At 42.6% G+C, this 24734-nt stretch overlaps 1 protein-coding gene across 3 annotated transcripts; it reads left to right on the plus strand.

The window, feature by feature from the left end:
- The first annotated feature begins 125 nt into the window (after positions 1 to 125).
- On the plus strand, positions 126 to 15883 carry ZNF662 (zinc finger protein 662). Of its 3 annotated transcripts, none has more exons than XM_047876016.1 (5): positions 4486 to 8514; positions 10120 to 10246; positions 10897 to 11010; positions 13061 to 13162; positions 14165 to 15883. In XM_047876016.1, exons 1-5 carry the CDS (start codon positions 8425 to 8427, stop codon positions 15193 to 15195), a joined length of 1464 nt encoding a protein of 487 aa, XP_047731972.1. In that variant the 5' UTR covers positions 4486 to 8424; the 3' UTR covers positions 15196 to 15883. The 3 variants fall into 3 exon arrangements, with proteins under 3 accessions (XP_047731971.1, XP_047731972.1, XP_047731970.1); XM_047876014.1 differs by lacking the exon at positions 4486 to 8514 and adding an exon at positions 8527 to 8824; XM_047876015.1 differs by lacking the exons at positions 4486 to 8514; positions 10120 to 10246; positions 10897 to 11010 and adding an exon at positions 126 to 478.
- The last annotated feature ends 8851 nt before the right edge of the window (positions 15884 to 24734 follow it).

Here is a 24734-nt window from a genome sequence, read left to right on the forward strand (position 1 = left end):
GCGACGGAGTCTGTAGGGTGGTGTGTGGGCAGTCCTCCGCGCGGAGGCGCTCTCTGTCCGTCCGTCGGCTGGGCTTCACGTAGAGGTGCTGTGTGGCTGTCAGTTCGTCTGCGGAGCTGGTCAGTAAGGGCGTGGGGCTGGGGGAAGGCGTGCGGACAAGGGCTGCCTCCTTCACTGCCACCGACGAGCTCGCTGAGCGTAGCCGCCACGTGGGTCCGTATTCCTGAGACTTCTCACCCCGGAGACCTGGCAGGAGCATTGTTTCGGCTGTCCTTCAACATTTTTTTTGTGCTCCTTTCTTGCACACCTCGTTTGCCCATTCCGTGGTGGGCAGGGGTGGTGGGCTGTGGTTTGAGACCTCTAGACAGCGCTCGAGAGGGTCTCTGGTCCAGTCTGGTCTCATGTCTTTTCGTTCCATATATGGCCCAGAATTTTGAGCAATCGTGCACCCATTGGAGGGTTCTGTTCATCTGCTGTGGTTTGTATATTGGGATTCTCTTTGGGGTGTTCTTTATTTAGTGCAGCTGTACTGGCTATTCTCTGCCTCTTGTTTGCCCTTTGTTCCAATGCTTGATGGTATTCACTGCTCCCTCGGTGCCTCCTGCTTCCTGCCCACTACCTCACCCGCAGAAGTCAACAACAGTACTGTAGAAATGGAGATGCAGGGGGGAAATTGTTTCACTCTGCCTTTAGATCAAATAGTAGTCTCATTTGATTTTGGGCTGAACTTGTTTATGGCTTCTCTTAATTCCTAGCTTTCAAGGTTTCTTATTTTTCTAGGAAGAGAAGGAAATACCTCCACAGCAGCTGGGTTCTTGACAGCCTGGCCCCAGGTTAATTATTTTACTCCTAGTCTGTATCACATATACCAAGTGTCAGTGAAGTCAATGAGGGACTTGAAGGGCAAACTTGGGTTGTTGTTACAACTTTGTCACCAACTCATGACATGACCCAGGACATTTCAGTTTACCTCTCTGGGCCTTACTATTATGCTGTGTAAAACAGGAAGCTAAACTTGAGGTACTTGCCAGCAGTGAGATGCCATTATAAAGATATTGGGCTGTGCATTTGCTAAGAGACTTAGATGAGGGAATATAGTGGGAGAAGATGGAGGGATAGGATGGGAATTGGATGGATTGACCTTGAGCACCTATCCTGTTCATGTCTCTGTACTGGTCATCCCCATTGTGACTATAACCATCACTATTCTTATTTTGGGAATTTACCATGAGCCAAGATGCTAGATGCTTTACATATATTAAGCAATGTAATCCTCATCAACCTATGGGGAAGCTCCAAGACCACCCTAACATTCAGAGAGTCCCTAGAAGAACTAATGGGACTTGGCATACGGTTGTACTCCAAGATTTATTACAGTGGTGTACTAAGGATACATAGCCATATCATAAGGGAAAAAGATACACAAGAAGTCTGAAAGAATCCACATGCAAACTTCCTAAAGCTTTCTTCTTGAAAGAATAAATCATAAGAGAAATTACAAAATACCTTGTGATGAATGAAAATTAAAGCCAACACACCAAAAATCATGGTATATAATGAAAGCAGTGTTCAGAGGTAAAATTATAGTTATAAATGCTTACATTAAAAAAGAATATCTCAAGTCAATAACCTAAGTTTACACAGTAAGGAATTAGAAAAGAAGAACAAGCTAAACCCAAAGCTAGCAGAAAGAAAGCATAAAGATTAGAGCAGAGATAAATAGAGAATAGAGAAAATCAGTGAAACCAAAAGTGGTTATTTGAAAAGTTCAACAAAATTGAAAAAACTTTAGCTAGATTCACTAAGAAAAGAAGGAGAGAAGATACACATAATGAAAATCAGAAATGGAAGTGGAGACATAGCTACTGACCTTACAGAGATAGAAAGGATTATAAAAGGGCATTTTAATAATTTTATGTCAACACTATCAATAATTGTACATCAACAAATTAGATAACCTAGAAGAAATGGACAAATTCCTTGAAATACAAATAACCTAAACCGACTCAAGAAGAAATAGAAAATCTCAACAGACCTATAACAAGTAAAGAGATTAAATCACTAATTAAAAGCATCCCAACAAAAACAAGCCCTAAACCAGATGGCTTCACTGGCGAACGCTATCAAACATTTATTGTTTTTTAAGCTTTTTTTTTGTAATCTCTATGTGGGACTCAAATCCACAACCCCAAGATCAAGTTGCTTCTCCAGCTGAGCCAGCCAGGCGCCCCTCTACCAAACACTTAAAGAAGAATTAACACCAATCCTCAAACCTTTACAAAAAATTTAAGAGAGAACACCTTATAACTTACTCTGGGAAGCCAGTAGTACCATGATTCCAAAGTCAGATAAGAACATCACATGAAAGAAAATTTCAGGCCAGTATCCCTTATGAACATAGATGCAAAAATCCTCAAAACAAAATATTAGCGGATTAAATACAATAGCATATTAAAAGGATGATTCACCATAAGCAAGTGGGGTCTATATCAGAAATAAAAGGGAGGTTGAACACAACATCGATATAATACAACATATTAATAGAATGAAAGAAAAAAACCCTACATGATCATCTCAATTAATGCAGAAAATTCATTGACAAAATTGAACATCCTTTTATGATAAAATATTTTAGAAGACTAAAAATAGAGGAAAAGTTCCTCAATATGATAAAGATTATTTATGAAAAACCCGTAGCTATTATCATACTCAATGGTGAAAGACTGAAGAATTTCCCTTTAAAATCAGAAGGCACAAGACAAGGAGACCCACTTTCACTGCTGCTATTCAACAGTGTAGTGGAAGTTCTAGCCAGAGCTATTAGATAAGAAAAATATAAAAAGAGCCAAATTGGAAAAGGAGAGCAAAAGCTATATCTATTTACAGATGACATGACCTATTTATAGAAAATTCCAAAGAATTTACAAGAGAACTACTAGCATTAATAAATTCAGCAAAGTTACAGGGTGCAAGATCAGCACAAAAATCAGCTGTGTTTCTATGAACCAGCAGTGAACAATTCAAAAAGGAAATTAAGAACACAGTTCCATTTACAATACCATATAAAAGAATTAAATACTGAGGGAAAAAAATCTAGCCAAGTTGGTGAAAGACTTGTATACTGAAAATACAAAACATCGCTGAAAGAAATTACACTTCTGTAAATTAAGATGGAAAGACATTCCATGTTCATGGAGAGGAAGGCATAACATTGTTAAGAAGTCAATACTACACAGAGTGATCTATAGATTCAACACAACGTGATCTGTAGATTCCAATAGCATTTTTTTTTTTTTTTTGCAGAAATGGAAAAGCTGATCCTCAAATTCATGTGGTATTGCAAGGGGCTCCAAAGAGCCAAAATAATCTTGAAAAAGAACCAAATTGGAGGATCCACTTCACCTGACTTTGAAAAACTACAAAACTATAGTAAAAAAAACCCCACTGTGGTACTAGTATAAGAACAGACATATAGACCAATAGAATAGAGAGTCCAGAAATAAACCCTCACGTATATGGTTAATTGATTTTCCAAAAGGATGCCAAGACAAAGGGGGAAAGGACACCATTTCAACAAGTGGTGCTGGGAAAACTGGATATTACATGCAAAAGAATGAAATTACACCACATACAAAAATTAAAGTGTATCAAAGACCTAAACAAGATCTAAAACCATAAAACTCTTAGAAGAAAACATTGAAGAAAATCTTTATGACATTGGATTTGGCAACAGTTTCATGTAGATAACATCAGAAGCACAGGCAACAAAAGAAAAAATAGGTAAATTGGATTTCATCAAAATTAGCTGTACAAACACCTAACAGGATACACCCAAAGAAATTCAAGTCCAGACACAATGTAATCAAACTTCAAACATCTAAAGACAAGGAAAATGTTTTGAAAGCAGCTAGAGAGAAACAGCATATCACATATAGAGAAACAACTCAGATGACCTTGGATTTCTTAACAGAAACTGTGAAAATCATTTGCAAGTGGCGCAAAGTTTATCAGGTAACTGATGAAAGAAAAGAACTGTTAATTCAGAATTCTGTGTCAGTAAAAATATCCTTTAGAATGGAAGGTAAAATCAGCATATTCTCAAATGAAGGAAAATTAAGAGAATTGTCACTGGCACACCGACCCTAAAGTGATGGCTAAAGGAAGTTCTACAAACAGATAAGAAACCGTAAAAGTTGGGGCGCCTGGGTGGGTCGGTCGGTTAAGCGTCTGACTTCAGCTCAGGTCATGATCTCGCAGTCCGTGAGTTCGAGCCCCGCTTCGGGCTCTGTGCTGACAGCTCAGAGCCTGGAGCCTGTTTCGGATTCTGTGTCTCCCTCTCTCTCTGACCCTCCCCCGTTTATGCTCTGTCTCTCTGTGTCTCAAAAACAAATAAACGTTAAAAAAAAAAAAAAGAAAAGAAACCGTAAAAGCAGGAATCAGGAGCCTGCTTAATATTCTCTCTCTTTCACCCTCTGTCCCTATCCTCCATTCTCATTCTCTCTCTCTCCCTCTCTCTCGGAGGAAAAAAAAAAAAAAGAAGAAGCTTGACAAATATGGCTGGACTGCCAGCCACACAGTTGAATAGGAAACGAAACTCTGAAGCACATAAGTCGGGGTACTGGACCTGGCAAGTCCTGGCAAATAGACTGAATGGATTCCCTACCTTCATATGAAGAATACTGCTGGGCATAGACTACAGTAGACATCCTTTCAGGATATGGCACTACCATTTTCCACAAGGCATATGTGGACAATACCATTCAAAGATTCTTAGATGACCTATGTTCCATATTTAGCTTCCCCAAACACTCCCAATAAGATAATAGTGGTACTTTTATAGATAAAAGTACAACAGTGGACAACTACCTGGGACATTAGCTGGACCTTTCATGACCTTTATCATCCCCAAGAAGCAGGTGCTGTTAAAAGAGAGAGTGAACTCTGAAAAACTGAAAAAGATAGTTGGACAATCAAGCCTAAGCTTTTAGTGGTGTACAAATTAAGGTAGTCTGTTAGGGTTCCAAATGTGATAATTACCTAAAAGAGTACCTCCCATTCAAACATAATGTCTAATTATAAGGTTCAAGAGTGGAAGAAAGCCCTAACTGGCTGCAGGAAACCCAAACCACATAATAACCCATATAACTATTTTTTCCCTCCTATGCCTATCCCTGGAAAACTGGACTACTAGAATTTGAAAGTAGGAAAAAAGAGCTGGGGACTTGGAGACTGGAATTTAGTGTATCCCCTCACCCCACCCATGCTTGCTGGATTTGGACAATTATAGATAGTGATCATAATGATCATGAATTATAAGGTGAAAACTACCAAGGTGTTTTGGCATGGCCCACATGTCAGGGGGTGGGAGATATTCTAGAATGTTCTAAATTATAAAAGAAAGGAACTTCTGAGCTAACTAGGGATGAGTCTAAGCATATGGTGTGGGTTAGATATGGAGAGAATTGGGGGAAAGGTGCAGTGATTGTTGCAGAGACTAGTCGTAATGGTCATATGGCTGTGTAAGGAGAGAGACAACCCTGGTTGGTAAGAATTAGACCCTGGGAAATCAGGGGCAGAGGGAGGGACCATGAATCTCTTAGCTTTTGTCTGTAGGATATCTTACCAACTTAACCCAAGCTTCCACCATCACCACCCTCAATTTGACTACTGACCAACAAACAATCCTAATTTAAAGACTCTCAGAATCTCCCAACAGCCACTGACTCCAGAAAGAAATACTCTCAGCAAGAAACAACAGAATAAGATGAACTTTCTGGACATTGAAATGCCTCCCTTTAGCCTTATCCTGTTATTGTTGGACTTTTTGTACATTTTTCACAGACTACTGATTGTTCTAAATTCTCTAGCATGAGTGGTAATGGAGATTGTACTACCTGGATTGTTTGCTGGCCAATTTAGGTGGGGTATGTGCCACTTGCCTCACTTAGAATAATGACACATTTAGCTGGCTTGGCTCTGCATGAGGAGCCTGACTATGGTCCATTCTCTAGTGGGCCTGGTTCTACTACTGTGTATCACTATCACGGTCACTTTCGTCTAATGTTGCCTAAGACAAATGGAATGTATTTGATCCAGGCCTTTAGCATTACAACTAATTAGAGCATCTGATGACTTACACGGTGGCTCATGTTCCTGAGAATCTTTATGTGTAAAAGTTGAGAGGTCTAGTTGTAGGGGAATGGCTCCACCGTCGTGCCCTGGCAAGTTTTCACATATCTATATAGTCCATGCAGACAAAGCCTTGAACTACAGCTACTCTGAGCCATGGCAGATCGCCTTGTGATCCTTCTAGAACATGAGAGGATGAGAGGAGCTTTATTGGCCTTCAAGCCCATCTCCCACTCCCTTCCCTATCTCTTATGGGAGGCTGTCATGAGACAATTTCTCATTGCTTCTAAGATTCTGAAGAGGCATGAGGCTTTCTGGATGTAACTGCATACTGTAACTGCTTAGCTATAGTCTAAAATTGGCTCCTCACCACAGGTGTTGCAGTCATCGAGCCCCCTTTTGTTTTGGTGTCATTGTGTTTGGTGTATGGGACAAGGAGCTGGAGACCGGCCTGGTTGGGTACTCTTTCTTCCTTTTGCTGTTTGTGTAAGTAATACATTGTATGAATCTAAAAGTGGCTTATTGTATCTACTGGCTGAGTCACTTAGGACATGGCCTTGACCTTGCCTGCTGCTGTGTGTTTAACAGGAAGAACAATAGAAACAGTAAAAATATATGGGTAAATATGATAGACTATCCCTCTCCTCTTTAGTTTTGAATCAAAACACTGGTCAGAGCCATAAGAGACCTTCCTTATGGTCTTCCTTAAGACCATGACTTAATAATCAGGTATCTGAGGGCTCCTTGTTCTGAGCCAAAACTCCCATAATTGTTTCGCACTCAGTGCAGTTTTCTCCATTTTTTCCAAAGAAAATCATGGGAGCATTTGTTGTGTGGTCATCTTTCCTAATGATCTGTCCTAGGGTAAGGCTCACTGCTTCCTTCTCAGTGCTCGTGGACTATTCACTAGTGTCCATTTGTGAGCTTCTTCTGGATCCTCTTAGAAACAAATAAACATACCTTGGAGCTCATCTGAGGTCTCCTTTGTTCTGTGATTTTTCACAAGTATGGTATCTGTAAGCTTTCAGTACCTGGGGACCTAAAAGGAATATGAGCCTCTAGGCTGGAATTTCTGTGAAGCAGACATCTTCCTAATTTGTTCATCCCAAGAGACTACATGTACAAATGGAAAATGGACAGACCATATAGAAAAATATAACTCTGACCCGCAGTCTGTAACAACCAGTCCAGGAAGCCAACCCATTATCTGTAGTTACCAGTCTGGGAAGTCAAACTAGTATCTGTGGCAAATAGTTCGGGAAGCCAAAATAAACCCTGTAGCAGTCAGCCCCACGGCCAGAATTTGATTAATATCCTCTCCCAACCAATCACATAAGATGCTTTGCTTCTGGTTAGCCCCCCAGGCCAGCAATCTCCAATCAGAGCATACCTGAAGTCTCTTCCCTGCCCCCCCCCCCCCCCCCCCCCGCCCCAACTATAAAGCTTTCTCACTTCTCTGCCTGACTTAAAGCCTACCAAATGCAAGTGATGGAGGTTGACTCCCTTGCTTAGAGCAAGCTCTGAATAAACAGCCTTTGCCTGTTCTCATGTTGGTGGTCTTTTATTTCCACAATTTCATTTAAAGGTTTAACTTTCCCGACATGCTATGTGATGTTAGATAAGCCATCTCCTCTCTTTGGGCCTTACTTTCTTCAACTGAAAAATTGTTTCAACATTTATTCATTCCTTTATTCGACAGATATTCCTTGGCACTTAAGCTGGGCCATAAGAGTTGCTAGACATTGGGTGAATATTCGAGGCACAAAGTTGATCAAGGACGTTAGTTGCTCTCTGGGAATGTAGAACCCAGTAAAGGGATGCGGCTATGTGAAGTATTTGCTGCTTCATATTAGCATCCGTCCTACAAGGGTGCAGTGCAATACCGAAGAAGAGTGGTCAGTGGGAAGAAGAGGGCTGGGAAAGGATTCCCAGAGAAAGCCTCCCCCCCACGCCCGCTTCCCCGCATTGCCACAGCAGCGCCCTGAGGCAGTCGGTGTCTGTGGGAGAGCTGGACTCGCTCTGCCCTCCCTGTTTCTTTGCGGGGCCAGAAGGGAGGACCACAGAGACGTGGCGCCCTCCACCGTCCTAGAGAAGCCAGAGTGGCAAGAGTGCAGCAGCCTCCACCTCTCCCGTGCGGAGCGTGGGACTGGCCGGGGCGTGGAGCCTGGGGCTTGCGCGCCCGACTCCTGGGCCGCTATATCAGGCCCGCCCCGGTCCAGAGCGTCCCTTCCCGACCCCGGGCAGCCCCCAGTAAGGCCTGGCGCGCGCTCGCTTCCCGGGAGGGCGGCCCTGGCCATGGCGGCCGCGGCCCTGGCGGGCGGCGCCCCCTTCGGCCCTGCACTCGAGCTGCTACCGGGACTGCGCGCGCCGGCCCGGGCGCGCCCGGTGAGTGCGGGGCCGGCGCTACGACGCTGGCTCGGCCCTGCCGGGTGCTCTAGGTCCAGAGAAGGGGCGGAGGGGGCAGTGCGGCGGCCGGGAAATCGGGGTACAGCCCAGAGTGGAGGGTCCGGAGGAACAGGCAGGGAGCAGAATGAATTCGACATCCCCCAGACTTGCGCCGGCCGGGGAAACACACGTGCGGCTGCACAGGCATGAGCCAAGTGCTGGGGAGGAGGTGTTCACAGAGTGCTGTGCGCAGCGACGAATATCCAGAATTTCCATATCACTGGTTTTAAGAGAGCTGGTTATGTTTGAGGTGGGTCTTGAGATGAATGAGGTGCTGGCGCTGGAGGGAGGAACTGGATCTCCAGGCAGGGGGGAGGGGGGGCTGCAGGTGCAATGGCACGGATTGCAGGTGCAATTTGGGCAAGGAAAGGGTTTGGATTCGTAACAGGATGGTGACAGGATAGGGGATGAGGGTGGTGGTGCAGGAGATGATCTTTGGCGGGTAAACTGGGTCTCTGAATAGTGAATGGAATGGTCTGCGTGCAGAGGATTTGGACATTTTGAAGTAGGTGAGGGTGATCCGGCCCACCAGTCTGAGCCCTGGAGTGTCGAGTAAGTCTCTGTGGGGACTTTAGGGCAAGGACTGATGTGAAATGGAACGGAGTCAGCCCCTCCACAGTATGGAGATTGAGATCCTAAATGAGGCAGTGGCTGGGAATTATAAGTAAGTCTTGATGGCTCTCCATTAGCACTGTTTGTGTTTCTTATGGAGGAAAGTGATAGAGAAGGTGCAGAAGGTTGGGCCTCCCAGAGATACAGGAAAAGGGGACATTAAGACTGGGAAGTGGGGAAGAAAGAGTAGGGTGGGGTGTTTTAGAGAGTGTGTTGGAGGGGCAGAGTGCAGGGAGCAAAGTCAGTTTGGATCTGCCTTTTGAAGTCCAGCCTCCAGAGCAACCTGAGTGTTCTCAGGTGCCCTTAGCTGCCTCTTTGGCTAGTGGCAATGACAGGAAGGAAGAGAAGAGAAAGAATCTCACACAGGGGCAGCAGGGGTGGCAGGAGTGAGGATAGAAGGCAGTGTGGTACAGTAAGTAAGAGCCAGAGAGTCAGATAGGCTTGACTTCTGTCTCAGTTCTGTAACTCTGAGCCTCGGTTTCCTCTTCTATAAAGTGAATCTGATACCCTCCTCATAGGCTGTGAGGCATGCAAAGTAATATATGTAAAGTTCTTGGCACAGGCTCAAATGGGTAAATGGTGATTGTACTTGTTATGAAGGGTTGGTGACCTCTGGAGGAGGGTACATTGTGGAGAAAGGATGGCACCTAGGGCACACATAGTTGTTCTGGGCACAGGATGGAAAGGGGAAACTTGCACAGACTCATGAAAAAGGTGATGTGGTGAAGTTAAGATGAAGGGATGTGGGAAATTGATGACTGATCCCTCATATCTTTGTAAGTAGGAGACGCAGATCCGCTGAGAGTTCCCTTAGACATTCAGAATGCAGAAACTCAATGGGCATCCCCTCCAGTACCACTTGGTGCCTCATCTACCCTACTGTAGGCCTGGGTCTGGAATTGTCCGAGGGCATTTAAACACATGTTGTTTCAGGAGTCAGTGACCTTCGAGGATGTGGCCGTCTACTTCTCTGAGAACGAATGGATCGGCCTGGCCCCTGCTCAGAGGGTCCTGTACAGGGACGTGATGCTGGAGAATTATGGGGTTGTGGCTTCCCTGGGTAAGGGTCTTTCCTTTTGGACTCTGCTTCTGCCCTCCAGAGTTCCCCGGCTCCTCCTTCCTCAGAAGCTCTGGAGTCTTTGATAAGCCTCACCTGAGTAGCAACTTCAGACTCTTGGATTCTTAATGAGCCAGCCTCAGCGGTTGCTAAGAAGTGGGAAGTCCTGGTGTAAATTTGGGCCTCACATCAGCCTTTCTTGCCCCAGGGTGGGAGCTAACTCTCAACTCCTGTGCTAATGGGTACAGTAGGAAGAGAGCAGATTCCTGGTGTCCCACCAAACCCTCAGTTTCCCACCCGCTTAGTTTGGGAGACCCAGCCCAATACCAAGCATCCTGATGCAGATGTCTGAACTTGAGAGCTCTAAGAGAGGGAGAGAACAAAAAAGCTCAATCTCTCAACGAGTGGAATCATCCGTTCGCTCACTCAAACTGTTGTTGAGCACCTCTCGGTCTAATTCCTGACCTTTGTCAGCCTCCTGGCCCTGCTGCCCTGGGTCTCCTGGCCCTTCCCCTGGACTTTCTTTTCTCACTTTCCCTGGTTAATTCCCTTCTTTCCCTTCCTGCCCCTGAAGACAAAGCCTGGGAGGAGCCTTGGGATTGCTCTATGTCACCCCACTCACCTGCCTGTCCCATTTCCTCCCCCTCAACCAGCATTTCCATTTCCCAAACCGGCTCTGATTTCCCAGCTGGAGCGAGGGGAAGCGCCCTGGTGCAAGGCTCCTCAGGGAGCTCTGGATGGAGAGTGCCCGAGGGGCGTCTCCACAGGTGAGTGAGGGTACATGTGCCAGTCATCTGACCAGTTCCCTTGTCTTGATCTTTACAGTGTAGTAGGTATGTGTTCTCTTAACCTAGTGCTATAGACACCGGTGGGATTCCTCTCCTCCCCCCCTTTTTTCCTGTGTCCCCATGGTTTTCCCTCTTCTTGAGTCTGTTCACCCTGGCTCCTTTTCATTTACCTCTTTTGCCTCTTCCTCATTTCCACTGTTCTTATCACGGCCACCATTTATCTGTACTCCCTGACTTTTCTGTTTACACTCTGAGGTGGCCTTTCTACTTTCTCAGCCTGCTTATCATCTTCCAGAAGAAGATTCTGACTGCCCTTTGGGCTATCGTGGTCATCTTTATCATTAGAAATCAAGAAGTCTCAATAATTCTGAGCCATATACTTCCAATTCAGGGATTTCTGGTGGGCAAAGCCCTGGCATTCCTTTAGGAACATAGGGCTTTCCTGTTCCTAATTTGCTAGTGACAGCTATGCCCCTTATGGCCTCCCTCGCACCATTCCGTCTTCTTCCCACAGTAGCTCCTCTGTGGGCACAGTGGAACTTGAGCTGTGCCCTCAACTTCCTTGTTCTCACAGTTCCTTGCTGTGTCTGGCTGTCTTTCCAGAGTCTTAGGATATCCTTGATTATAATTAACAACCCAGTTCAAACTGGCTTGAACAAAAAAGGAATTTGCTATTTCATGTAAGTAGGAAGTTCATAGATAGAGTGCAGCTACAGCTTGATCAGTTTCAGTCTTTGCTCTTTCTTGTCTCCTTATATGCTGGCTTTGCCTACAGCCTGGCTCCTCTCGTGGCTGTAAGGTGATTGGTAGTTGTAACCAAGGCTCTGCTGCTTCGTACCTAGGGAGAGAAATAGGGCAGGCCTTCTCAGGCCTTTGGGATGTACCATCTGAAGTCTTATGCCAGCTCTAAACCAATCACTATGGCCAGGGAAATAGCATGCACTGATTGTCTTGGCCTAGACTGCCGATTTCTGAAACCGTCTCTCGTGTAGTGAGTAGGGCAGGCTAACCTGCTTGTCTTAGACCAGTAAGGGGTACAACTAGGAACTGGAGTTGGGATCGCTCTCCCCCAAAAGGCAGGGCTCTCCATAATGGGCAGGGTGGGGGTAGGGGTTGGTGGTGCTGGTAGAATGGATGTAGAGAGACAACTACACTGTCCTCTGCACTCTCTCAGGATCTCAGTGCTTACTCTCCCACCACCCAAAGGAATTTCTCGTCTTTGCTTTAGGCAGAAAACCAACAGCTAAGTCATTCCTTGAGTAAAACCCTAACTCCCTGACCTGCAGCAAACTTCCTTTGAAGACATGTCCCTATTCAAAGTCCATTTTTGTCTTAAAGAAAAGAATACTCAGGGGACACACAGTCCTTGGCTTCAGCAATATAAAAGAGTGTCATTTGGAGGATGAAAAATTGATCTGTTTCTTAGAAGGCACTGGATGGGAGTTATGAAGAGACCAATCTTAGCTAAGCCTGAAGAAGAGTTTATTAGAGTGGACCTTTGCAATTGAGGTGTCTGTCATTAGAATAAGAAGTGACTTCTGGAAATGGCTGAGTGAAGGCTGTGAGGCCATTTCTAATGGATGCCATGGAGAGATCCATCATTGATCCTTTGTAGAAAGAGAAGGCAATAGATGGACAGACGGGAAGGAAGCTAAGCTTAGAGGCTGTGGTTTCCCAACATAGCCTCAGGAATAGTTCTTTGCAGTTCAATCCTTTCCTAATTCTATTCCATGTGAACTGGAGTTCACCTCCTAGGGGAGGTGAAGAAGAAAACTTAGTCCCCTATTTTTTCTTGACACTTAAAAATGAGTGATGCGTTTTCATGTTTTAGGGAACTGATGGAATCGCATCTTCCCTGAAGGTCTGTTTTCTGTCCTTTATATTGTTAACCTCCTCCAGTTTCAGGTCATCTGTGTACCGATCTCTCCACCCACCTTCATTCTCCCTTACCACTTCCATCTCTGCTCCTTTCTTCATGGGCCCCACTCCTCTCACTGAGCTAGCCTTATTTATATCTTGACCCGGGCAGGATATCCATTTCTGAAGCCTGCTGCGATCTCCCATCTTGAACAGGTGGAAGAGCCGTTGAACCTGAAACTGCAAGGAGAGGGTCCAAGCCTAATCTGTACTGGTAAGTGAGGGGAATGAACACTTTTCTCCCAGGCACATGTTTTCCTCTGTCTTTCCTTTGTAAAATGTTAAAATTCCATTTTACCACGTACGTTCTAAATAAAAGACCTTCTCATCTTTTGGGATGAGCACTGGGTGTTGCATGGAAACTAATTTGACAATAAATTTCATCTACTAAAATAAATAAATAAATAAATAAATAAATAAATAAATAACCCTCTAAAAATCCCCAAGTCAACGATAAGAGGAAAGTTAAACTTTAATCTTCCAGCTTTCATTTGGTCATCATCAATTATAATTAAATTCGGGTGTGTTGGATCGTAGGCTGTAACTGAACAGATGGCCTACTGGTCGCTATGGCCAACCAGTATTTTAAAAGAAAATGCTGTGTTTTATTCATTCTGTTAGTTTTTAAGGTGTGATTCTGAAACAGAAGTGTGGATAAAACACTATGGGAACAAAGAGGAGGCAGTCTTTGCCCAGTTGTGTATAAAGTAGTTTGGGGAATCCCTTTTCATGGTGGACCTGGTGACTGCATTGAATGAAAAGACCACATTTCCTTTTAGTGTTGACAAGTATGAGAAAGATTCTCCTTATTGCTCCCCACTGTGTGTGACAAGTTCAGGTTCCTCAGGTATACCACAAAGGATTCTTTATTTCCGAACATGTTGTTTCTCATGTTATAAACTAGACTACCTAGAAGAAATTCTTACTTGTCTCTCTTAGATTCAATTAAACTATTCCTGGAGAGCTCCCTCTGTGCTTGGTCTGGTGCCTGGGAATCATAGCCCTCAGGGACTCTGTCTAGTTTCTGCCTTTCTGTAGCATAAACTTTGGTCGCTTTCAGTGTGTTCACCCTGTGGTGCCATTTTCAGCTAGGACAGGGCTCCTTGGACATAGAGGTAACACTTGAAGTGCAATGGACGTATGAGTACCACTTGGTGATGCTATTTGCCCCATTATGGGTAATGATGACATTTGCAGCTTTGATTTCTTCTTCCAGAGGGTGTGTTGAAGAGTGAGAAAGAAGATTTTATTCTGAAGGAGGAAGGTTTTGAGGAGGCAAAAGACCACATGGTGCTGTCAAGTGGACCCCGGTGGTGTGGTTCCCAGGAATTCTGGTTTGGGAAAACCTGTGAGGAGGGAAAAAGAAGGTTAGGGAGGTGGCGCAACTACTCCAATGGGAAAAGTGTGGAGAACACTGCAAATGATGTTATAGAAGTGATTGTCAAAGATGAGATGATCTCAGGAGAAGATGGTTCAGAGAATACTGATGTTAATACTCACCTTGTTGTACATGACAAGATTCTCAGTGAGCAGGTATTCTGTATATGTGAAGAATGTGGCAAGTGTTTTGATCAAACTGAAGACTTTGACCAACATCAGAGAGTTCATAATGGAGAGAAGATCTATGGTTGTAAGGAATGTGGGAAGACTTTCAGTTTTAGATCACATTGCCTTGCACATCAGAGAATTCACACTGGGGTGAAACCCTATGTGTGTCAAGAATGTGCTAAAGCCTTTGTTTGGAAGTCAAACCTGATTCGGCACCAGAGAATACATACTGGAGAGAAGCCCTTTGAATGTAAGGAATGTGGGAAGGGCTTTAGTCAGAACACAAGCCTTACACAACATCAGCGAATCCATACTGGAGAAAAACCATATACATGTAAGGAATGTGGGAAAAGCTTTACTCGGAACCCAGCCCTGCTTCGACATCAGAGAATCCACACTGGGGAGAAGCCTTATGAATGTAAGGACTGTGGAAAAGGTTTCATGTGGAACTCAGATCTTGCTCAGCACCAGAGGGTCCACACGGGGGAGAAGCCCCATGAATGTACTGACTGTGGGAAAAGCTTCATTTGCAAGGCACACCTTATCCGACATCAGAGAATCCATACTGGGGAAAGGCCCTATAAATGTAATGATTGTGGGAAGGCCTTCAGTCAGAATTCTGTTTTGATTAAGCACCAGAGGCGCCATGCTAGAGAGAAACCCTGTAATTATCACACCTCCCACCTTCTTGAACATTAGAGAAGGCATAAGGGTGATGCTTGTTTATAATTCTTATGCTACAGGAGCCCCAGAGACAAAACGAGATGACTGTCCACGGTTTGTTATAACTCTAATAGTCAGTATTATCTTGCCCCTTCTGAACAGATACCCTGTACTCTAGCAAGATGGTCCCACTGTTCAACCATGTTCATGCTAGGCAACTTTTAGTTGAGCATCTGCTCTGTCAGGCACTTGCTAACCACTTTACATACATTCTTTTGTTTTCCTTAATCCTGTTAAGGTAGGTACTTATCCTCATTTTACTAATGGGAAGTCTGAGGTTGAAAGAAGTTGTAAAACTCATTCAAGGTTACTCAGCTAATATGTTACAGAATAGAGATTGGAGTCAGGCCTATCTGACTCCAGAATTTTCTGTTCTTTATTTGTACACATTTCTGCTTCTGTTCATTTCTATTTGCTCAAGTTTCCCTGGGCTACAAATTTCCCTTCCTCATCTAAGACCCAGCTCCTTTAACTGAACAGACCCCTGTTCCTCTTCTACTTGTAGTCAGTACTGTTCAAATTGGTATTTAACTATGTGCTGTCTTATATTTTTCTTTTTTTTAAAATTTTTTTTTAACGTTTATTTATTTTTGAGACAGAGAGAGACAGAGCATGAACAGGGGAAGGTCAGAGCGAGGGAGACACAGAATCTGAAACAGGCTCCAGGCTCTGAGCTGTCAGCACAGAGCCCGACGCGGGGCTCGAACTCACAGACCGCGAGATCATGACCTGAGCCAAAGTCGGCCGCTTAACCGACTGAGCCACCCAGGCGCCCCTGTCTTATATTTTTCTAATGTCTCATGTGTGTTAGTCCAGCTAAATGGCTCTTTGAGGACCAACACTATTTCTTTTATGTTTTTCAAATTCTGAAACTTAACTTATTTTTTACTAGATATAACATGCTCATGATAAAAAAAAAAAGTTGAAATAGTTCAAAAAGGTGTTCATTGAAAAGTAAATCTTGTCACTCCTGTCTCCCAGTCTACCTCTTTAGAGACCATCACTGTTACTGGCTGTGTGTCTTCCTGGGCATATTCTTTCTATATACAAGTGCTTATTAATACTGCTTTCAAAAGTCTACCTCACTGAAAACCATTTGATGTAGATGATAGTGCAGTTACATTGCCAACTCCAGAACTTTCTCTTTCTCAGAAGTTGTGGTCTACTTTTATATTACCAAGATGACTTAAGCAAAGTAACAGAGTAGTCTGGGTTATGCAGTTGTGGGAGACCTGACTGCCCTTGTGTTATAAGATAGGAATCTGGGACTAGGAAAATGTAAACCAAGTAGGAGATTTTTGTTTCCATAAAAATTTGTATGGCTATAACCTCTCTGATTGCTCTACTATCCCAAATCCCCTTCCAGCCTGTCCCTTCTCATCACCATGATAGCCCACATCTCAGAGTAAGCTATATTATTAGAGAATGCTATTGACCACCGTCAAGGGTTAGAGAAACAAAGGCCCTATTCAGAGAAGAGCACTGGCCAAAACAGATGAAACGTACATTCCAGACTTCACCTTTAGAACCATTTTCAGATTGCAGTTTGCCTCTCTGCTAATTAGGCATTCTGCTTTAGAAGCTCCTAGCCAGGTAATATAATTGTTGACTAAGGAGCAAGGAAGAGAAGCCAGAGGCTGGCTTGGACTAAACTGGTTCCTGAAAATTACAAACATTAATTTTAGAGCCCCTGATTGCTGAAGTAGTAAGGAGAACTTGGCCTAGCATAGTCTAGTTAGGGTGCCTCTACTAAGTAGGAAAACTTTTGTATTAAACAGAACCAGGAAATGGAAATGAGTGATGTGGACAGGCATTTGGGGGAAGTTTATTAAGCACATAATCACTGAGTACCTGCTTGCATGTAAAGCACTATGCTTCATGCTGCATAAACAATGGTAAGTCAGATTGGTTTCCTGCCTTTCTGGAACATTAATGAGAGAGACCAAACAAAAAAAATTCAAGTAATTTATTAAAGATTGCCAAGTGTTATAAAGGAAATGAATGGTACAGAGAGAGAGAATGATAGAGAGGAACCCTCTATATGAATAGTCAGGGAAGGCCTACCTCTCCTAAGAGGTAACATTAAACCTCTCAGAATGAGAAAAAGGCACATATATGAAGAATGGGGGAAGAACAGCAGGCAGAGGAACATCTCTGCAGACTCTGATGTGTGAAGGGTTTGGCATGTTCAAGACACCAAAAGGTTTTAGGTATAGCATAATGATCAAGGGTATGAGGGACACAAGTTAGGTTTGTAGACATAGGTGGCTCAGATCATTCAATTCCATCCCAAGTGAAAAGCTATTAGAGGACATTCAGTGGAGGAATGACATGTTTGATTCACATTTTGAGATGGTCCCTGGCTGCTGTGTAGAAAATGGCTTGTTAAGGGACAAAAGTGAAAGGAGAGGTCATATTGGAGACTGCTAGCAGTCCAGGTTGGAGATGAGAGTGGCTTGGAGTGGGTGGTGGTTGTAGAAATGGAGAGAAAATATATTTAAGATACAGTTTGGAAAAAAAATCAGTGACCTGTTAAAGGATTGGATATAGGAGTAACAGGAATTAGGGATTGGTTTCTGGTTTGAGCAGCTGAGTTAGATAGCAGACCATTTACTGGAATGAATAAGACTGGAATGGGAATAGGTTTGGGGAGGGAGAAATCGAGAAGTCTGTTTTGGATTAACATTTCAGATATGTGTGAGATATACAAGTAGAAATTCCAGGTGGTGGTTGTATATATGGGTTTGAGCTCTGGGTTAGTGATATCTAGAGCTTTGCATTTGGGAGTCATCAAATGAGCAAAAGGTATTTTAAGCTGTGGGAAGAAATGAATGAAATCTCCTGGAGCTGCATTATCCAACACAGTAGCCACTGGCCAAATGTAGGTATTTAAATTTAATTGTAAGTTTTAGGTTCTTATCAGACTGGCCAGATTTCAAGCACACAATAACTATGTGGGAGTTGACTACCATATTGGATAGTGTTGACATAGAACATTTCCATAATTTCAAAAAGTTCTGTTGGACAGTACTGCCTCCAGAGAATACAGCAAAATATGAAGACCCAGGATAGAGTCCTATGAAACACTGATTCAATATTTAGGGAGTTGGACAGGAGGAAGTGCCTGGAAGAGAGGCTAAAAAAGGTCAGTGAGAGGCTGGCAATATCACCAGTGGACACATTACACAGGCAGCAGTTGAAATAAGGTCGAATGCTTGGACCAGTGCTAAAAGGAGGTAATCATTAAAATCCTAAATGTCAATAAGCTCCCAGAGTGAAGATGATGTGTATCCTAGATGACGTCAGTATCTTAAAATGGGAGAGAGACAGATAACAAATAGGAAGCAGAAACCACAGAAATGGAACCTGGAAGAGAAGAAACAGTTTGGACTTCTGGAGGAGCACCATGGAAGTTGATCAACCCTAGGAACTCTCCCTCAAAGATGGAAATGTTTGTAGGCAGAGTGGTGGGATGGGAAGACAAATTTTAGGAATGTCACAAAGAATTGCCCACATATGGCAAAGACACAAATTTCGGAGGGATTAAGAAGTAGCACGTAGAAATGGATGGCCCCTATCAAAAAAATTCCTAACTAGTCTTTTCCTTACCAGAGACCCAGAGACAGGCACTTGGAAGTCCTGAGCCTATATCAAAGACTGTAATGTGTGATGAAGGAATCATAACATGGAAGATTTTCCAATTTGTAATAATACTTTCCACACATCTTGAAGTCAGAAGAGGAATGATTAATACTCATTTCCTAAATTTTGGAGACATATAAAGGAAAAAATTAGAAATATAAGATACTTTCTGATAAATCCTAACTAGCAATATATTAAAATCAAGAATTGATTATGGTAAATTTTTATCTTCCAAATTTTCCAAAATAGGATTGGAAAGTAAGGAAATATAAAAACAGTGTATAGAGTCATTCACATAGTGAAAATTAACTGGCCTGCCCAGAATCTCTGGGGGGAATGAATTATTAAATCCTCCCTATTTTTCAACTCCAAGGTAGCTACAGAGTTGTCTTAGAACCAACTCTGTTGCAAACCAGTGGTTGCAATTCTGAGCATGTCTTTGTCACGGCCAAATCAGGGTTCTGTACTATTCATCTCTTTGTTGGTTCCCAGCATCCATTCTTCTGTCTGGGAACAGTAACCCAAATATTCTTTGGGAAAGCATCCTTTCTCAGCCACCTGGTTTTGGGTCCACCCCCAACTTCATAAGTGGATCCTGGTTAGCCTAGGTGCATCAACACCCTATTACTTTGACCACAGAGCCAATGAGATCTGAGGAGATATTTACCTGGCCTTCTGAAAGAGAGAGGCTTTTCTTTGAGAGCAACCAAAGGAGATATTCTGTCCTCCTGTGGATGGTATATAGGAAGATATGAGGCCTTGAACTGCAACAACACTTTTATTCTGTTAAGAGGGAGGTAGTCTGGAGCTTCCTGGTGTTAGCATGTGGAGCCTGAGGATGAAGTCAGTACCAAAGGAGAGAGTGGCAAAGCAGAGAAAAACTGGGTCCCTGGTGACATTTGAGCCATTAGCCCAAGCCTTACCTGAAATAGACTCACCTCTGGAATTTTCAGTCATGTGAGCCAATAAACATCTTTTGTTAAACTAGTTGGATTTGAGTTCTCTGTCATTTGCAACTTCGTCATACTGATACAGGCTTGTATTTGAAAGCACTGGTTTCTTGTACAGCACCTAGTGTCGCATTTTCTCTTCCTCAGTAGTCACACAAGCTGTTCATTTGTATCTCATCTCAGTTGCTTGGAGTTTGCATGGCTAAATAGGTACCTCTCATACCCTAAACTTAATTTCATGAACACCACCAGACCAATGTTTGGTCATACCTTAGCATACCTTCCAAATTTGAATATAATACTTTCAGTTCCAGATTCCCTAGTGGATAACTTCCTGTCTCTGACATATTTTCTAGCCTCCCCTCCCCTGCTGTATATGAAATTTGGGTTTGCTATGTCCCCTATATTTTATGTCAGATTCTTGTGAAATGACCAGATATTTTTCATATGCACAAAGGCTTTGTTTTATTGAACAGTGTTCCAAAACTTAGGGAGAGGTAGAGTCTCCTACAGCATATTCTCTGAAATTGAAAGTCATCTCTCTGCTGAATGATTGAGAGGTAAGTGAAAAGTTACTTCCTTACCTTAGCAAAAAGAAAACAAAAAGACTTGCTTTGAACTTTCTCTTTCCCCAAGAGAAGAACTACTTCCCTGGTGTAAGTGATACAGGCATTGCATTTTTCAGCCTCCACTCCCGTTTCCAGCATACCTAGTCCAGGCTGAACTCAAGTGTGCTTGGCATGAATGAGAAGTGAGCTCCATTCTGATCTCTAGTACATTGTACACACTAAAGTTGATAAAAAGTTACTAATTTTCAAGTATATAACATTTTATTTTGTTGATAATATAAGAAGAAATGAGAAAGAAAATGTAGATTTGTCTATCAATTGTTGCTAATTTTCAAGTATATAACATCTTATTTTGTCGATAATATAAGACGCGAGAAAGAAAATGTAGATTTGTCCATCAGACAATTGTTGCTAATTTTCAAGTATATAACATTTTATTTTGTCAATAATATAAGAAGAAATGAGAAAGACAATGTAGATTTGTCTATCAGACTATCAATTGTTGCCTGTATCCTCGACTATACGTCCTATACTATAGGCTGCTCTTCCTTTCAGATGTGTTTCCTGCCCACTAAAGGCACCCTATGGAGAGGTTGACACAGGCTTTTGACTCTGCCTCATTCTCTTTGAGAACATAGTAATTCTGAATGCATGGGATCTGACCACTAGGCCCCAAGTTTATTTTACTATTTTCCTGGGAGACTCAAAGGATACTCAGGCAAATGGGACTAAGCTCCTCTGATATGTCTGCCCTGGGGGTGGCAGGTCAGATTCTCTGATGTTCCTTTGGAAAATGCGAGTCTGTGTGAAGAGGAAATAGAGAAGGAGGGGAGTGGAACATGCTGGGAACTGGTAACAAATAACACAAAAGACCAAAAACCCATGATGTATAAAGTGAAAGTATTCTGAAAAGGTAACAGACACACCTGAGGGAAGCCACCCATGGCAATGTCAATATGGAAACTGAAAATCAACTCAAAGCATACGTGAGAGGTAGGCATGATCCATTCATTCCCTTTTGCCTCCTTGGCTTTATTTCACATAATGACCATCTCAGAGTTTGTGATAGCTATTGTCTTTTCAATCCTGTCTCTGAGATCAAGAAGCTGTTCTTAAAATGAAAATCTAATTGTATCACTCTGTTTCTAAAACTCCTGTAATCATTTTCTGTTGCCTAAAAAACAAAATCCAAATTCCTTAGGTGAATATTCAGAACCATATTACTGATTTGCTTTAATTGATGGTTTTATTGTATTCCTGCATCAGTCTCCAACTTAGATCTCAACTACAGCCATATTTCTCTGCTTCTAGTGTTTAACCATGTGGGGTTTTTGTTTCTTTGAACGATGTTTTGCTCTTTCAAGGAATGAGGGATATATCTGTATTGATCAGTAGTTCTCATCGGGAGCTGACTTTGTTTCCTTTTCCCAGACAATTCGCCAATGTTTAGAGACATTTTTTGTTGTTACGGTTGGTGAGAGGGCTGCTCCTGGCATCTTGTGTTAGAGGCAGGCTACTAAATATACAACAGTGCACAGGCATTCCCCCACAACAAAGATTAGCTGGCACCAAATGCGAATAGTGCTGCTGTTATGAAAAATCTTGTATAGGCCAATCTCATTTGGAAGTTTGTTGACATTTCTTTGAGCCTTTCAAAACTTGTTACAACGGCACCTGGTTGGCTCAGTTAGTTGTGTGTCTGACTCTCGATTTCAGCTCATGTCGTGGTCTCAGGGCCATGGTCCCAGAGTTGTAAGCTAGAGAAAAGAGAACGTTATTAAGAAAATCATAAGGAAGAAAAGATATATTTTTGCAACTTTACTGTATTTATATAAAAAAAAATCATGTATCAATGGTCCCTTGAAGTTCAAATCCCTGTTGTTCAATGTGGTCAACTGTACTTGAAAGAAGTTATGGAAACTCATTCCCTTATTCTATTCTATTATTCTATTAGGCAACATTTAAATATATTGGCATAACACCAAAAATGTGGGAGTATTTTATTTATTTTTTTTTTTTTTGGTGGGGGTGGGGAAGGGCAGGGAGAGAATCCTAAGCAGGCTCCACACTCAACATAGAGTCCAACATGGGCTCAGTCTCATGAACATGAGATCATAACCTGAGCCAAAACCAAGAGTCGGATGCTTAACTATTTAACCAACTGAGCCACCCAGGCACCCCAATGTGGGAGTACTTTAACCAACATTTATAGATTTTGTAATGTTTGGCATCCATCCATCACAAGGCCAAAGTAATAGCCAAAGTTGTTTACATGTCCCCTGTTGTCTCACTTTCATGGGTGTGCAGAAATCATATTACAAATGCTCCAACTACAGACCCAACTTCTGTGTTTTGCTTCCTGCCCAGTAGACCATCCCCACCTGACAGCTTCTCCCCCATATAGTAATAAAGGCTTTTGCCTGTTTTCTGCTCACTCCTTCTCTTGACTGACCTTGGTACTTCCTTGTGTGGTAGGACATGCCCCCATCTTTTCAGGAATTGTAAGTAATAAGCTTCTTTCAAATGCAGTTGTCTCCTTGCCATTCCTGATTTTTTTTTAATCCAGAGTACATTTTAACCATAGGATAAAACCCACAATATATACATGAGTATGCCAAGTAATGATAAATGCTACAAAGAACAATAGAACAGGAAAAGGTATAAAAAGGGATAGATAAGACTTATCAGGAACAGACTCCAATAAGGGGACATCTGAGCAAGAGACCAGAGTAAAATAGGGAGTGAGATGTGCTGATATTGAGGAGCAGAGCATTTCAGACAGAGGGGAGAGCAAACACTAATGGCCTGAGGCAGGAGAGAACATGCCTGGAGTGTGTAAATAGGAAGACAGGCAACATTGCTTAAAAGTGGGATGGCTTCAGAATATGGGAGGTGGGTTGATCTATTCTTCCCCAAATTTCTATGTTGAGCCCTAACCCCCTAGTACCTCAGAATTTGACTGTATTTGGACACGAGGTCTTTAAAGATATAATTAAGTTAAAATGAGGTTGTTAGAGTGGCCCTAATCTAATCTTAGGGATGTCCTTCTAAGAAGAAGAGATTAGGACACACATACCAGGAGTGCACATGTACAGAGAGACAACCACGTGAAGAGGCAATGGGAGGCTGGCTGTCTGCAAGCCAAGGAGGGGCCTTAGAGGAATCCAACCTGCCAACACCTTGATCTTGGACTTCCAGCCTCCAGAACTATAAGAAAACACATTTTTGTTATATCACCCAGTCTGTGGTATTTTGTTATGTCCTAGAGCTAAACTGTGATGGCAAAATGTTGCTACCTTACAATTACCATTATTTAGTTGGTGTAGCTAGCAGGTTTGATCTGTGTTCTCCTGGCCCAATGTGGTTTTCTCTAATTTTGCGTATTATGTTTCCAGATAACATGCAAGCTTCCTGAGCACTGAGTTTACACATTGTTCCTGTACCCCTAACTTGGAATATCCAAGTTATTTTATTTATTTTTTGTTTGATATTTGATTAAATAATAGGAATCTCACTTAATTTTATCTTTTTTTTCTTTTTTATTAATTGTCAATCTCCTTACTAATGCATTCAATTTGTACCCCCCTCCCCACCAGCCTGCCCAATGTAATAGCTTCTTCATGTTTCCATTCTGTTTTAGCCTTCTCAGGTCATTTCAATATGAGATTTCTGTGCTCAGCAATGCTACCCTCTTGTCTCCTTTGTGTCTCTGACCATAGGATCAGACTAAGGCCCCTTCCTTTTAAAATCCTAGGACTTTTCCTTGTCTTTCTTTACCCTCTATGTTCTGTGAAACCAGTTTGTAAATATACAAAAGCTGTGTATTTATAGGACACAATCATATCCTTGATGACCTGGTTCCTTCTCTAACATTGCTAAGAGGTGATGTTTACTTTTTTCTTTTTTTTTTAGTCAGGTTGTGAAATAGCTAAATTTGAGCTTTTGGCCTTCTTTTAGAAGAACATCTAACCAACGTTTTCAGGGACCTAGTTTTTAAGTCGCCTAGGAATCAGGACAAGATAGACATTCAGGAAATCTCATGGGGGATGGAATGAAGAAAAATAAGAGAGATTCAGCAAAGAAGGGAGTAAATAATGAGAAAATTCCTATGGAAAATAGATGCCATCCACATACGAAATCAGAAAAAAAAAATCAGTTCTTATCACGTAACACATCTTTAATTTCCAGGTGAAGAGATCTCCTATAAGTGTTATGTGTAACACACATCTCCATTGCAGTTCTGACTTTTTGCAGCACTGAAAATCCACCCTGGAGAAAAGTCCTATGAGTAAGGATCGGGGCAAAGCTGTCGCCTTCAACTCTACTTCTGTTCAGGCACTTCTCTGCAACTGGG

Source organism: Prionailurus viverrinus, chromosome C2 (genome assembly GCF_022837055.1).
Source record: "Prionailurus viverrinus isolate Anna chromosome C2, UM_Priviv_1.0, whole genome shotgun sequence".
NCBI classification, from domain to species: domain Eukaryota; kingdom Metazoa; phylum Chordata; class Mammalia; order Carnivora; family Felidae; genus Prionailurus; species Prionailurus viverrinus.

Coding starts and splice junctions, on each gene's coding strand:
- ZNF662 (XM_047876014.1), top strand. CDS start 8,660: ATGAATTCGACATCCCCCAGACTTGCGCCGGCCGGGGAAACACACGTG. Junction 10,247..10,896: donor TGGGGTTGTGGCTTCCCTGG/GTAAGGGTCTTT, acceptor CCCCTCAACCAG/CATTTCCATTTCCCAAACCG. Junction 11,011..13,060: donor CCCGAGGGGCGTCTCCACAG/GTGAGTGAGGGT, acceptor TGACCCGGGCAG/GATATCCATTTCTGAAGCCT.